At 45.5% G+C, this 15,400-nt stretch overlaps 1 protein-coding gene across 3 annotated transcripts in view; it reads left to right on the forward strand.

The window, feature by feature from the left end:
• The first annotated feature begins 3,381 nt into the window (after positions 1-3,381).
• The window catches only part of UNC45B (unc-45 myosin chaperone B), a 28,475-nt gene continuing 16,456 nt past the window's right edge, over positions 3,382-15,400 (forward strand). The window contains exons 1-7 of one of the 3 annotated variants that reach the window (XM_067537784.1): positions 3,382-3,466; positions 6,532-6,723; positions 9,617-9,653; positions 11,185-11,360; positions 11,757-11,846; positions 12,904-13,071; positions 14,888-15,056. In XM_067537784.1, coding sequence (XP_067393885.1) covers positions 6,562-6,723; positions 9,617-9,653; positions 11,185-11,360; positions 11,757-11,846; positions 12,904-13,071; positions 14,888-15,056 — 802 coding nt within the window. In that variant the 5' untranslated portion in view covers positions 3,382-3,466; positions 6,532-6,561. Of the gene's footprint in view, positions 3,467-6,531; positions 6,724-9,616; positions 9,654-11,184; positions 11,361-11,756; positions 11,847-12,903; positions 13,072-14,887; positions 15,057-15,400 lie in introns of those variants that run through there. The other 2 variants (XM_067537783.1, XM_067537785.1) reach the window with 2 other exon arrangements.

Raw genomic sequence — 15,400 nt, forward strand, 5'->3', positions numbered from 1 at the left:
CTGGTTTTGGGAGACCAGGCTCCTTGCTCTCCCCCTTCTACAGCACAGCTTCATCCTGTCCTCCTTGGTCTCTTCTTTCCCTCTAAAAGGAAGAATGAGAAGTTCAGAGAAGAATCCTTTGTTAGACTTCTGGTCTCCTTTGTCAGGTGACTTCTCTCATCATTGTAACATAGCATCCGATTGGCTGTCAGGAAGAAGGTGCATGAGCAATAACCTTCAGTCACACTTCAAAGCCCGTGTCAATTGGCTGAGGAGTCAGGAGGCTTGCTCTCCTGCCTCTTTATACTACTGCTCACCTTAAGAGGTACCTTTGCTTGGCAGGATAATAGGGTACTCCAGGCAAAATTAGTCAGTCACCTTAGCTTGGAGACCCAGCAGAGAGACGCTCAGTCATGGAATCCTAGAAGTTAGAGATGGAAGAGACCTATTAGGTTATCTAGGCCCTGTCCAAGCCAACATGGGATTGTACCCATGTGCTGCTGTTCAAGAATCAAAATAAATGTAAAAGTTTGAGCGCAATAACTTTCTGTTCCTCTCACATCTCCAAACACGTCACCAGCAACATGGCAAGATACAGACTAAACCGATAAACTTCCTCCCCGTTGAACATAGCAATTGCTTTGCCATCTGGTCTCCTGTCATCTGAAATGGCAGGCTTCTTTCCTCAGTGTAGCTCTCAGCTTCAAGTCATGGGCCTCCACTGCTTCCCTCGAGAGACTTTGCCCTAGAGTCTGGGACAGAGAACTTCCGAAGATCCTATAGTTAGGAAGTTCTCTCCCATATTCAACTTGTTTCTTTTTGCTCTTCATCCCATTGCCTAGGTTGATACCTGGTAGAAGGCATCTCTGTAGACTTCTTTGCCTTTCCTGCTACTTACACAATTCAAATATCAATATTTTACCCTCTGTTTGTTTGTGTCATGCCTGTTTTCCTGATAGCCCTCAACTATTAAGCTGTTAACTCATGTCCTTTGTTGGGTTGGCCTGTAGCTTCTCTCCTAAAGCAGATTCACCCTCTCCTCTTTATTATATAACTTAACTGGGGGACAGAAGTTCATATGTCACAGCTCCCCCTTTAACATTAAACTGCAGCAATGTATACATGCAGGCAGGTTTTGGAAGCTCTCTCACGTCCTTGCATTATGCATCCCCCTGCTATTTTGTTCACCCCCTTTATGTAATGAACTCCCCCATATCAAGCTGGGACAGCCAAACTCCAGTGTTCGTTTTCCATTGAATCCTTTCATCTAATGCAACCAGCGAGTGGTGTGTGTACACCTGTACAATTCCTGCCCTACAGCTAAGTTTAAAAAAAATTAAACCAGCCCCCGAGAGCCAGGCATTCTTTCTTGACAGTAGCAACTTTTCTCTCTTGGGTGCTCTGTTCTGCTCAGGTTCACACTTGGGGTTGCCTTTCCCTCCACATTGAAGCAGGGAAACTACAGTCATGGGCAGAACTTGTGGTGGGGTTGACTTCTGGAGTTACCCGTTTGTCTGCTGAGAAAGACAGTTACCTAGTGCTTAAAAATCTTCTTGAAATTCTCTGTATTTCACTTCTGAGTGCTCCTGAATATAATCATCTTGTTATACTGTTGTGTTCTCTCTGCACCATCGACTTTCTCAATGTGAGTTTAGTTTGCAAACTCAATATAACGACAAGTGTGGCTCTGTATTCCTTTTATCCTAAGCCACTCTCTTCCTCCCCCATCTGTCAACTAAACTGCTCATAAATCAATATCTTCCGTTACCTTTTGCCTTTACAGATTTGTTTTAGATTACAGATTAACTGTTCATACTGAACTCATCCGTGAGCCATTATGAAGGTCTCTTGGGCTTTGTGAAGAAACTCTACAAACGCACTATGTGGTGTTGAGGGCTGATGTTTGTGAGCTGGCAGTGTGTTGTATAAATGAAGGCTCTGGGCAGCGTGTCCAAGGAAGGAGATCTGACTGGCTGTTCTGTCTGTTGACAGTGTCTCTGGAGACCAGGAGCAGGGGCATAGAGGGGGGAGATCCTTCATGGCATGGGTGTACTATTTGCATGGACTCCACCTCACTTCTCTTTTTGAACTTCCCAGGAAATGCTCCAATAATTCTATAGAATTAAAATGTCCCTTCTGCGGGTAGGTTTTATTAACATAAACTGGTCAAAAAACATTTTTTTCAAGACTCAAAATACAGTTCAACAGTATAATTCCCACTCCCAGCCTGCCGTCCTCTGGCAATTCTGGGGGCTTTTCCTCAGACCCAGTCTGTTTTTCTATAGCAGGGGCCTCTCTTCGGCTTGGTTCTCTCAAGCCTCCCTCATTCCATCCTGCCAGAGAATTTTGTTCTGAAAACTGCCACTTTTGCCAGCCTCCTTAGTCCCTTTCCTCAAGTGACACAAGCTCTCTGCTGGTATAGTTCTCTTGGCACAGTGCCAGAGCGGATGCAGATTTACCTGTGGTGGCATAAGCGGTCTTCCACTGACGGCCCACAATGCAACTGTTCCCATGGCTAATGCCAGCTAATTCCCACTTCTCTTTTGTTGTATTTGGATGTTGTGTTCGGAGCACAGCTGGAATATATTGGGTAATTTAAAAAAACATATGGCATGAGGAATACACACTGCAACCTTCACTCCCCTAAAAATGCAGCTTTTGTAATCCTGAAAAATAAGTTACTCTGGGATTGCAAGCATCCTATTTAATTGGGAAAGCATTGCCCAACCTTTAACTATTGTCCCGGTTAGTGTGCCGCTAATTCTGAGATCCAACGCTCTCATCACAGGGATGAGAAATTATCCTGGGTGAAGGCATAGCACCTGGGTGGGATTCAGCAGTTGCCGTGAGGCAGTGCAGGATTCAAGGTGAGCGTATCTGGGAACTTTGCAGGGCTGGATGGGAGCACCGCTGTCTCTGGGTTTCAGCAGTTCTAGATGACTTCCAGAACGGATCAGAGAAGGAAGAGCTGAATATGTGAATGGGGTTCCCTGCTGAAGCAACTTCTCGAAGGTGCTGGGAGACTCTAGCTGTTGCAGCTGCTGCTGGGTCTCTTCCCAAACACAGGAATCAAACCATTTGCTCCTGAGGCTCAGATGTCTAATGCTTCCTTAAATAGAAAAGGAAGGGGGTCTGCGCATTTTGGGCAGGGGTGTTCAATCATCCAAGCTGTCAGCTTTTCCGATTTCAAAAGCCCGTATTCCAGCTTTCAGTTACAGCAGTGCAGGTGCTTGAAATGCATTTTGACTCTTTAGCAGGAGACCGCATAATCCTCCAATTCAAGAAAGTCTCTCCTTTTGAAATCCAGCCTCCCCCCTAACCACTATCCTCATGTCCTTGACTCATTGAGTTTCATTGAGATATATAAAGCACAGGAGAGCAGCATATCTGTGTACTACAAAGGGAGGGAGCTAGCGGACACGGGCTCAGCAAAGGAGAGAAAGTGACCCAAGCTGGTGACCTTCCAAGCATTCTGAATCCACGCAAGGTATGGAGGGCAGGGATGGACAGAAATCAGTGGGATGTAGTACACGGCAGTTTGTACATTAAAGACGAGTTTTATTTGAAATGCATTTCCTCAGGGGAGGAATGGGGGGACGTGGAGTTCAGTGACAGGTGACACTGACAGGCTGCAGGGCAGCTAACGCTGTCCAAATATGGTTAGGAACTGAAATGCGAGATAGGGTCTTTTCTCACCATGTGATGCAGACGCTCTGACCACACTGTTTACTGTGCTGATTTTTAAGACTAATCCTCAAACTGGCTGCTGAGAAAAGAATCTTCGGGCTTTAAATAAAACTTTTTAAGAACCCAGCTCAGTCCCTTTCATGCAATTTGGGTTTTGTTTTAAATGCTTCAGCCTAGCAAACAACTCCAATTGGGGTACTAATCGTACACCCGTCCTGGCAGTGGGAAGAGCTTGAGAGTCTAAGGATTCACTTTCCTGAGGAATAGAGACAGAATGAGCCATAATCTGAGGAAATCTTTACTCAGCCTTCTTCTCACTTGTCTAATTGGTTGGATTTAAAAGGGCTGTTTTTTAATTTAGTTAACAATTAGAGTTGGTTGAAATTTATAGGTGGGGAGGGAATATTAAAATGGCCTTGTTGACATTTGAATTTTTATGAGAAAAGACTTTTTTCACTTTTTTGAAAATGTTTCCTGTAATTTTGAAATACAAAATATTGCGTATTTATTGTCTTGCAAAATTAATTTTGGTGCCGTCCCTTCTTCCACGCTTACCACAGAATACTGTAAACTGACACCAGGTTTTTATTTGTTTCTTTTTTCTTCTTTGAGCTTAGTCAGGAGGTAGGCGTGTTCCCAATTTCTTGAAAAGTGTAGCCATAAATACCAATGGCTGTGTGCGGGGTCACCTCCCTCGACCTGTTCCCCTCACACAGAGGAAACGGTTGCTCTCTTCCTGAGAGAGCAAGGCTGGGAACCCAGACTAGGAAATTCTTTGGCTGTCATCCTGTCTTTATGGCTCCAAACTGTTTCTCAGACTAATTGAATTAATCTGCTGCTTAAGGGGTGTCATTACTGAGACGTCCATGGCACCCCTGCTTGTCACAAAGCCTGTACATGAAGTGATGCACAGCCAGAGATAACGGAGCCTCGCAGACAGATGGGTCAAGTGCTGCTAGTGCTGAGGGGCCTATCCAGGCCTTACTCACATCCCCATGCGCCTGTGGTCATAATCATATTATCCCTTTTCATCTCGAGTGACCCCGGCAGTGGAGGGAAGGAAGTGTCTGCCTCCAAGACACACAGCTGGTACCAGGCATCGTAACAGCATATTGGCACCTTCTCTCAGTCCCCACAATGAGTTTTACGTCTGGCAAACCGCAGTGAGATCACGAAGTAGTTGGTTATGGAATAACTAGGGAAGAGAAGTCCTATACCCCAAGCTTGGGATTCTGAATAAAGAAGGTAGTGTTGAACAAGCCAGGATACGACCAGATATCCCAGGAGCTGCATGGGAGGAGCCAGATAGATAAGAGGAACTTTTTTTAGAGTCAGAAAGTTCGTCTGGAGAGGGATATTTTCCCTAGGTGACAACCTGACGTGCAAAGAGGAAGAGGCGATTATGATGCTGATCGTCAAACGAAGTCTTCAAAGGACTAGCAGGAAATGAAAAATTGGCTCAAGGAAAGTTTTTGTTTCTGAATTCATGTGTGGCCGCCCCTTAGAGTGAGCAGCGAGCAAGTGTGAAAAATCGGGGCAGGGGTGGGGGGTAATAGGCACCTCTGTAAGAACAAGCCCTGAATATCAGGACTGTCCCATATGAAATCAGGACATCTGGTCACCCTGCCGTCCCTTCCACTTAGTCTGGGAGAGAGGCCACGCCTCCTCGCTGTCATACACCTGTGAAGGTGATCTCAGAAAGGGGAATTAGTTGCTTCTAATGTTCCAGCTGGATCAAGCAGTACAGCAGTCTGTGAGCCCAGGCCCTTAGACAGGGTGGGGCACCAAATATTGAAGGGGCTCCTGGCCTATGCAGGGAAGCTGCTGGCAGGGAGACCCAGGCCCACCCTACTCCACTGGGTCCCAGCCCAGGGCTCTAACAGTGGCGACATGGTCCGCCACTGGGTCGGCAGGGAGCCGACCACTGCTGAGGCACCAATACAGACGAACTAGTCTGCATCCCTGAGCTGATTCCTACCATCCCCTCAGGGTGTACCTGGATCCATGGGGCATCGTCCATCTACCTCCATGTCCTCGTTCCCATTTGCCAGCCTGCCACTTACCCCCTCAACTCTTCATTAGCCTCATTAAAAACTGAGGCAAAGTATTCGTTTAGGTGGTGGGCCATGCCTAGATTATCTTTAATCTCCACCCTGTCTTCAGTGTTCTGCGGTCCCACTTCTTCTTTCCTCGTTGGTGCATTACATGCATTAATATATGTAAATAGGCTGCCAACATTCACCAGGGCCGGTTTTAAGAGCTGCTTCAATTCCAGTAAAATGGTGCTGGTTTTCCCAAGTGGTGGCAAAATGAGCTTGCAATTTCTCTCCCTTGCTTCCTTAACCTGCAATGAGGTAGTCATAAGTGCTTGTGTTAAAATCTGAAATGCCTGGCCTCCTGCTGAAGCTGCCTGCGTTGGGAGGAGGTCATGGGATAAGACTGGTTCTAGGTTTGGCTACCCCGTCACTGGGACCTGGAATTCCAGACTTCTTCTGTTTAAAACAAATGCACATTAGAAAGAATCCAGCATGGATCGGGGAGTAGTTCCTCCCATCTCCGTTGGCTTATTCAGTCCAACTCCCCTGATTCTAGAATACTTTGCACCCTGCTATAGGGACTCAAAATTGTCAGGAAAGGGCTGTGAAAAGATTTTGGACACCGATTAGAGCAACTCTCCATCCCAGTATTGCTACTTTGATGCTGACTTGCTGACCTGTTATCCAGCATTATGCATCTCTGCTCCAAGGGAGAGGTTTAATCTTCACTGCACCGTGAGGTAGGTAACTGAACATAGAAAGTGCCGAGTGTTTTGCCAATATTAACCAAAGCATTAACTTCCATTGATATTTCCCCTAAAATTCCTAGAGAGGCTGAACTGTGACTTCCCTTCCCCAGATGGAGGACCCGGCTCAATTGAAGGAGGAAGGCAATAAGTATTTTCAGGCCAGCGACTATGAGAATGCTATTAACAGCTACACCAAAGCCATGACGCTTACCAAGGACAAGTCACTGCAGGCTGTGCTGTACAGGAACAGAGCAGCATGCTTCTTGAAGAAGGTGAGAGAAGAACCTCTGAACTGGGTCTGGACAGGTGGATTAGGAGATTGGGTGGGTTTATCTGCTCACTTTATTTTTAATACAGAAAACAGTGCTGCTCGCACCACCAGTTTCAAACTGTTTTGTTCTCTTCAGCATATCGAGTTGTGAGCCCAGAGACATTCAGAGTGTTTAGCAAAAGTTTTGAGCCATTTGCATCACAACTAAGTACTAAGACATTGTTTTGAGATAGATATGCTAAAGTGCATCGTCTTTCAGTGAATTGTTGCTGGTTGTGCCATCATTCCCCTTTCGGGATGAGTATTGGTAGAGGGCTGTTTACTGGGAAGGCATGAAGTTGCACCAATGCCCTCAGTCGCTGGTCTTATGTCGGAGCCATCCTGCCTATTAAACAAACAGGATCTCACCGAAACACACTCTGCCTAGCCACAAACCAAATGCAGACAATTAAGTTCTTAAAGCAGGGACCATACAAACAGAGGCCTTCAATTATTCTCAACCAGCAAAGAGCCAAAGCCATGCAGTATTCACTCTGTCAGCAGTCACTACGAAGCTGATCTTAATTCCAATGACGTTCCAGGTGACACTGTTTGAGGATGAAGCAAAAATACCAGGTGCTACATTCCACTATGTCTTCCAGGGCATCTCTGTGAAATGTTATCTTCTGGGCCCAGCCTCTAGAGGATAAGGCCTCCATGCTTCTTACCAGTGTTAAGGAACCATTACAGACACATGAGTTACAGATTACAGGCCTTAATCAGATAAAAGCCTGCATCGTCTCATGCAGTTAATTTGAGTCAGGGTCCTTTTTCAGCTGAGACAAAAAGACTGGACAGACACACAGATAGGCTCATAGGAAAAGAATCATTTATTCAGCTGAAGGCTTACAGAGAGAGTAAGCACTGATTCCTTCTTCACTGCAGACTTTTATACCCTAGACATATGGGAGTGGGGCATCCTTATCTCTAAACCAGCTAATGCAGACTTCCTGTTTCTTCCTGGTAGTTTTACTTATACGATATTCCCATACATACTTCTTTTCTTTTCCTGTTATTTTTCTGCTTACATGACATTTCTATTTTCTAACTACGTGACATTTTCATGCATAACTTCCTTTTTCATTGTTACCTATTTCTATACCTTACGCTAATAATTCTTATTCCCTTACACCAGTTAAGGGAGATCTTTAGCCCAAACACTAGAGGTTTTTGGTAATAGAGTGACCTGATTTCTTGACCCTCCTCCCTCTGTGTAAGATTTATACAGATGTCTCTCTGCAGGATAAGAATTTGGGTGCCAACTTACCCACAATAAGCTATTCGTGCACACATCAAAGGAGTCTAACTCTCACAAGGCTGGTTTACGGTGACTTGCGATGATGTTTTCTACAGAAGACCATCATACACAAGCCTGCCTATTCCCTGACCATCTTCACTACTGATATCCCCAGGAGAAAAATGGTGCAGAATGATGCAGACCACCTCTTTGGAGCACCTCCAACACTCAATGGTTTTACTGGAAGCTGTTACATTATATCTTACTTATGTGACAACCTTTCTCAGCTGGATGGGTATCAGCAAGGAAAGAGTGTCTACAAATCTGTCGCCTTCACTGATATAATAGGAATTAGCATTTACCAAGTACTTTTCATCACAGACCTAGGTGCTTTACACAGTTGTGACCCATCCCCTGAAAATGCCAAAGTCAGGGCAGACTGTAAAAAGAGAGCAGATTCTCCCAACACTAGTGGGTGACACTGAAGTCAGGCTTCCCAACCAGCCACAAACTGCGCTTCTGAATCCCCACAGAAGCCAGTATACAAATACACACAGCCCCCTTTATTGCATTTCAGTTTCTGGCTCCCAATTAGCCACTGGGTCCAGTAAAGAGACCAGTTATTTAAACTCTATGCTCTTTATTACAAAGGTTCCCTCTGACCCCAAGGGGTCAGCCACAGTACCAGATCATTATAAGTTTGGATCTTACCCAAAATGCCACGCTGCCAGCCAATCCTGTAGTAACTAAAACTAAAGGTTTATTACAAAAAGAAAGAAACAAAGCATAAGAGAAGTGTTAAAGGATTAGAGCACTCAGATACATACAAATGATTGGAAAGTCCATATACATCAGGTTTCTAGAAGAATTGTGGAGTTTGCAGGCTTGTACAGTTCCTCTGGTGTGCACCCAGTCTCTGGGTGGGTCTCAGTCCTTTGTTTCACAGCTTCAGTTCAGTTGTAGATGAACTGATCCAGAGGTAAGTTGGTACCTGAAGCTGAATCCTGGCTGAAGACAAAATGGATTCCCAAGGCCTCTGCCTTATATACCCTCTGGCCTGGCCAGGCCGTTTGTAGAGTTTTACAGAAACTAAAATGGAGTCCAGAGCCACATGGGCCAGTCCTGGTGCCTCATCAGGCATGCTGCTCATGGAATTTTACAGGAACCAAAATGGAGTTCCGAGTCACATGGGCAAGTCCTGGCGCCTCATCAGGTGTATCTCCGGCTTCTCCCCCTGGGCCCCTTGCACCTGGAGATGTCTTAATGGGCCGTCAAGCAGACTATTGTTCTGCATCTATCCTGTCTGAGTCGTTACCCAGACAGCACAATTTGAAATACAGATACATCAAATATATCTATAACTTCCATTTCACATATCACACATGAACATAAATATTATCATCTTACTTAATATATTACAACAATTTCTGACATGGCATATCTCACATGAACGATTATGATTTTGACATATTGATGTTAAACCATCTAGTATTTGCCTTTGTTCACATCTGTGAAGTGTGGCTAAGCGACTTGCCCAAGATCACACTGCAAACTCAGTACTGGGAATATATTGCCCATCTTTATAGCTAATAAATCTCTATTCCTTCTGAATTGACAGGAGAGCTATGCCCAGGCAGCATCGGATGCTTCTAGAGGTAAGTCAAAGGATAGCTCTAAAATGTGGGATTTGAGTCCCGCTACGTGCACGTGCACCTCCATCGAGGGTATTCGGAGACCTCTGGTTTTGTGTCAGCCTAATAAAATCAGCTAAACTCACATTTCAACTTGTTTGGTTTGGTTTGGTTTGCTATTGTGAGATAGATAGGTTTTCTATAACTGGATTCCTCTCTTGTATTTTCCTTTTCCATTACTAACTGCTATATACTGTACTCCTGTAGTTTTACTGGTTTATGCAGTTCAAGAAATCTGCTATAAATTGCTGAGAATGTTAAATATCAGGATTCTGTACTAGTTTATGTAAAGTTCATCCTCTTAACTTTAAAATGAAATGAGAGCATCACTGTTCCATGTACTCACAGAATGGGGTGTGGTGGGGAAATTAAAGCAGGAATACAGGTATCATCTCTACATATCCATTGTGCTTAAAAGGGGATGAAACTGTTCTACCCAGGTAAACACGCCCTTAAAAATTGAAGATTAAAAAGATCCCAAACCTCAGAATGCACTTTGATTAGGAAAGGGATAGATAACAAGACAATAAATCTCATAATGCAACTATATAAATCTATAGTACGCTCACAGCTTGAATACTGCATGCAGTTCTGGTCACCCCATCTCAAGAAAGATATATTAGAATTGGAAAAGGTACAGAGAGGGGCAACAGAAATTAAAGGTATGGAACAGCTTCCATATGAGGAGAGATTGAAGAGACTGGTACTAAGGGGATGATATGATAGAGGTCTATAAAATCATAACTGGTGTGGAGAAAGTGAATAGGGAAGTGTTATTTACCCCTTCACATAACACAAGAACCAGGGGTCACCTGATGAAATTAATAGGCAGCAAGTTTAAAACAAACAAAAGGAAGCACAACGCTCAGCCTGTGGAACTCCTTGCCAAGAGATGTTGCGAAGGTCCAAACTAGAACAGGGTTCAAAAAAGAACTAGATACATTCATGGAGGATAGGTCCAGCAATGGCTGTTAGCCGGGATGGAAAACCATGATCTGGGTGTCCCTGGCTTCTGACTGCCGGAAGCTAGGAGTGGACAACAAGGGATGGATCACACAATGTGATTGCCTGTTCTGTTTATTCTCTCTGAAGCGCCTGGCATTTGGCCAGATGGACCATGGGGCATTTGGCCAGATGGACCAGGATTTACTGGACCATGGCTAGATGGACCATTGGTCTGACCCAATATGGCTGTTCTTACGTTCGCTTTGGCAAATCCATACAGTGAACTAATTGGGGAAATTTCTTCCCTAGACAAAAATCGATGTTCAAGTGTCAGTGTGGTTCCCACTCTAGGTGCACACGAGCCGCATGCATGCAGGATCTGAATCTGTTGAATAGCAGTGTCCATTGGGCTATGTCTGTGCCACCCCCCAAATCCAAGGACACGGTGACCACTACCATCCCTCCGTTCCCTCTTTCTACCCGTTACTGTCTTAGTGAATCCCCTGTGAAGCAAATGTTGATGTCTTTTTGTACTCGATCACTTTCCCAGCGATTGACATCAATGCTTCGGATATTAAGGCCTTGTTCAGGCGCAGCCAAGCTCTGGAGAGGCTGGGTAAGTTGGACCAAGCCTTCAAAGATGTCCAGAGGTGTGCCACCCTTGAGCCCCGCAACAGAAACTTCCAGGAGACCCTGAGGCGTCTGGGAGCCAATATTCAGGAAAAGGTAAAGGCCTTTGCAACAACACCACATGCTTGGGCGGTGCACACAGAGCTTTGCATCGAGGTGTGTTAAAGCTGAAGGTGTACTACTGTATTCCAGAGTAAGAATATCCGCTGAGTCAATGTCACATGGAGGGCTAGAAGGTGACATGCCGTGTGTTCAAAGGCCTGCGCTCCACACCGAGAGAACAGCTTATGGGCTGAATCTCTGGCCCTGTTCTTGAGTTTCAGAGGTGGAAATATATATTTAAAAAGTCAAAACACCAAAGTCAATGTGTAATTGAAGTTGATTTAACAGGCAGCTTAAAAGGACTGCAGTTTGAGAGAGACCTAAGCACAGATGGAAGAAGTCCGCCTCAGGTTTTGTGCTAAGACGTGATGTTTTTTCATCCTCCTACAGTTGCACATTCAGTTCTCCACCGATGCCAGAGTGCAGAGCATGTTTGAAATCCTGCTGGATGGGAACAGTGAGAAAGAGAAGCGAGAGAAGGTGAGAGATGTACAAGGCCGGTGGTGAGAGTCCTGAGATTAACTTTATCAGCCTTCAAAGCCCACAGTCTGGAGCAAAAGTCTCTCCTCCCCACAACCGGTTCATAGGGCTCCCAATAGACATGAAGAAACAGAAGGGGGAAGGGGAGGAACTGAGCACAGTGAGACAACAGAGAACTGAAATGTTTTAGAGGGGCAGACCTACAAAGCCCGGGGGAGCATCAGCAACCCTCCCAAATCACAAATTAAGCTCAAAACCAGATCTGGTGTCTGCAACTTAGGCCCATCTCTCACTGCCCATCCTTTACTCCCCCTTTTCCTCCGCTCCCTCCACCCCGAAAAGTTTGCCAGTGTTCAGAGGAAGGACCCCATCTCCACCTGCAGGACTGCTGTATGAGTAGCTGTATGTCTCCCAAGAAAGAGCACTCCCTCCTTTTCTTGTGGGGCATTATTGTTGTCAGGAAACTCTCCTTTCCTCTCCTTAGTGCTGGTTGTGCCCTCTGACACCACCCAACATCTTTCCCTTTCAGTCTTGGGGCTAAGCCTTCAAATATTTGCAAACTGGTAACAAGTTTCCCAAACCACCACTTAGCCAATCTATATTGGCTTCGCCCTTTTTTCTTTATCCCTCTCAGGCTACGTCTACACTGCACACCACTGGCAGTGGTACGCGGCGCTAGGTGCTGCAGAAAAAGGCATGGGGAAGGGCTTCAGAAGAAGGGAGGCCGTGGGATGCTAGACAGAGATGCAAGGTTTGGTGAGCAGAGAACCATGCACTCAAGTACATACCCAGGCATCTTCACTTACCTCTCTCCACTGCTGTTTATATCCATGGCAGGGGGGGTCTACATGGATGTGTGCACAACACACTGCTGAAAGAAGTGTGCAGTGTAAATGTATCTCAGGCCCCCCCTTCCTTCAAAGTCTCGTTCTGAATGCAACTGGTTTACTAGGAGGTGGATCGAGATTGGCTACCACCCCTGGATTACTGATCCGTTGATTGGCTACCGCCCCTGGATTACTGACCTGTTGATTTTTTTTCACTCGTTTTTACCTAGGCTGCAAACAATCTCATTGTTCTTGGGCGGGAGCAGGCAGGAGCCGAGAGGCTATTTCAGAACAACGGGGTGAAGCTGCTGCTGCAGCTGATAGAAACCAAAAATGCGGAGATGATCCTGGCCTCCGTAAGGACCCTTTCAGGCATGTGCACAGGACACCAGGCCCGGGTAAGTCGAGCAGCTCAGAACCCCTGTCTCTGTCTCTCACTGCAGCCGGGGCACTCAAAGGTACCTGCTTCTCGTGGTTTCAGAAGGGCAATTCTTACTTCCCTATCTGTCTCCACTTACTAGAAGGGTGAGGAAGATCAATCTGGTACTCCTCTGATTTGGCTGTTCGTGGACCCGAGCCTGTTTCTAAAAGAAAAATAAACCTTACACTGAATGAAACACACAAGCCTGGGGGTGAAAGTTAGCAACTGTAGGGTGCAAACTTTTGGAGCTGAACCTGCAAGCTTCAGGTTCAAAGATATTCCTTGGCGGGTGACTGAGGCTGGTTTAACACAGGCCCCTTGTGAAATGAGCTGTATGTACAGCTACAATCCTGTAGGAGGCCGTGACCAAAGAGGGGTTAAGACAGGATCCCTGACTCCGAGTGGGCTGAGGTGCCATTATAGAGCAGTGAGACACATGCTTTCTCTGAGAAGACTGAGAGGTGATTAGCCAAGACCTTCATTAGGTGAAGAAACAGTCAGAGGGCTGGAGGAGGAAGATCAAGGTATCTAGAAAGGCCCCAAAGTTTTGATGGACCGGGGGCCGCCTTTCAAGTTAATCCACCTTTGTGAGAAATGTGATCCTCAAATGGCCCATGTAACAGCACATGAGACACTCATTGCAATCCAGACTCTGAACTGATACACAGTAAGACTTCAATTATGGAAGGAATAAGCAGCAGAGAGATTGAGCCCATATTTGTTGTGGTTGCGCGCAGGGGGTACATGCAACCCCACCAGAGACAGCACCGTCTACCAGTGACCAGTCAACTTTCACTGAGCTCAGTGCCTTTTATTTAGGACAAAAGCGTGACAAAGAAAACATCCTACAAAAATAGACCATCTACATGCATGCAGGTTTCAGTTCTCCAAGTCCTTTCAGCACGATTTGGCCCTCTCTGCTAGTCTCATGTCCAACATAAAATCAAATGAGGATTACTCAGTCAGTTCAGGCTGATCCTTTATGCCAAAAACACTTTCTTTGACCACTGAGCCTCTTGACTCTGCTCTGAACCAGATATACAATTCTCCCCAAGGGAGGGTGCTTCTCTGGAATTATCTGTCCCAGGATTTGCCATAATCACCCCCCCACTGATTTAAGTTTCTGGAGGAAGCTCCGTAACAGTCCTACATGGAGCCAGAATACATTCCCAAACCCATAAAGATGCAGATCACATTTACAGATACGTTTTATGAACGTTCCCTGTGCCCATGGCTTCCTGCACATCTTTTGAAGCTACCATGCTTCCAAGGAGTCTCATCTGTTACACAGGTCATTGTACGCAATTTCACTGAATCCATCCACCAGCTGGATTTATCTGCAAACTAAACAATACCTGGCTGATGACTGAGGAATCCTTAGAGTAGTAGTATCATTTATTTGTATTACTGTAGGACCTAGGATGCCTCATCATCATAGACCATGACACCACTGAGCCAGGCGTATGAAAGTCTCCTTGGGAAAATTGCAATTATAAAGTACAGATGGTTAAGTCCTTCCTTCTGCCCAACCCCCTGGCTGCAAACTGCTCTTTGTTGTCTCCCCTTCAGGATCTTAGTCGGACAGAAACTGCTTCTATATATACAAATGTGAGTCAGGAAGTATAAAACCACTCCCTGTGCCTGGACTGGCCAACCGCGGTACATTCAGTATTCAGCATTTGGGTTATTTCATTGGCCATGCCAAGTGTGATGTTTTAATGAGTGCGAGAAGAAAATTGCTTTATCTGGATCATATGACCTATAACACTGACCCCTATCTTTTATCTGGTCAGGCCACAGCAATCCTTCACCTGCTGGGAATTGATCAAATTTGTATGTGGATGGCAGTGGATAATGAAGAAATCTCAATGGCTGTTTGCAATCTCCTGCAAGCCATCACAGACTCCTTATCTGGGGAGGGAAGGAAGGAGCAACATGGGAAAGAAGAAGCTCTGGTGCTGGGTAATTAATCTAACAACCGAATGATGGCGGAGGTGGATGAGATGTAAAGAGATCTAGGGTTCCCACTGCACTGAACAGCAGATCCTACAAATTCTGCTTCTAGTTGCCTGTGGGTGGATTTGCAAACATCTAGGCCAGGTAGCTAGGCTTCCCAGTGCCCACTGTTAAAAACACCTTTATTTGCCAGACCTGAAGACCCCAGAGCCATAACAAGCAGGCATGCACATCCGTGACGCTTTTCTGTACTTGTATGAAATTGACACATTGGCTTGGGCACAGCCCCATGTACAATTCTAATAAAATAACCATTCAAAAATGGTATTCAGTGGGTTAATCAGCCTTCA

This window comes from Emydura macquarii, unplaced genomic scaffold (assembly GCF_026122565.2).
Source record: "Emydura macquarii macquarii isolate MOO-44397 ecotype Brisbane River unplaced genomic scaffold, CSIRO-AGI_Emac_v2 contig_450, whole genome shotgun sequence".
NCBI lineage: Eukaryota > Metazoa > Chordata > Testudines > Chelidae > Emydura > Emydura macquarii.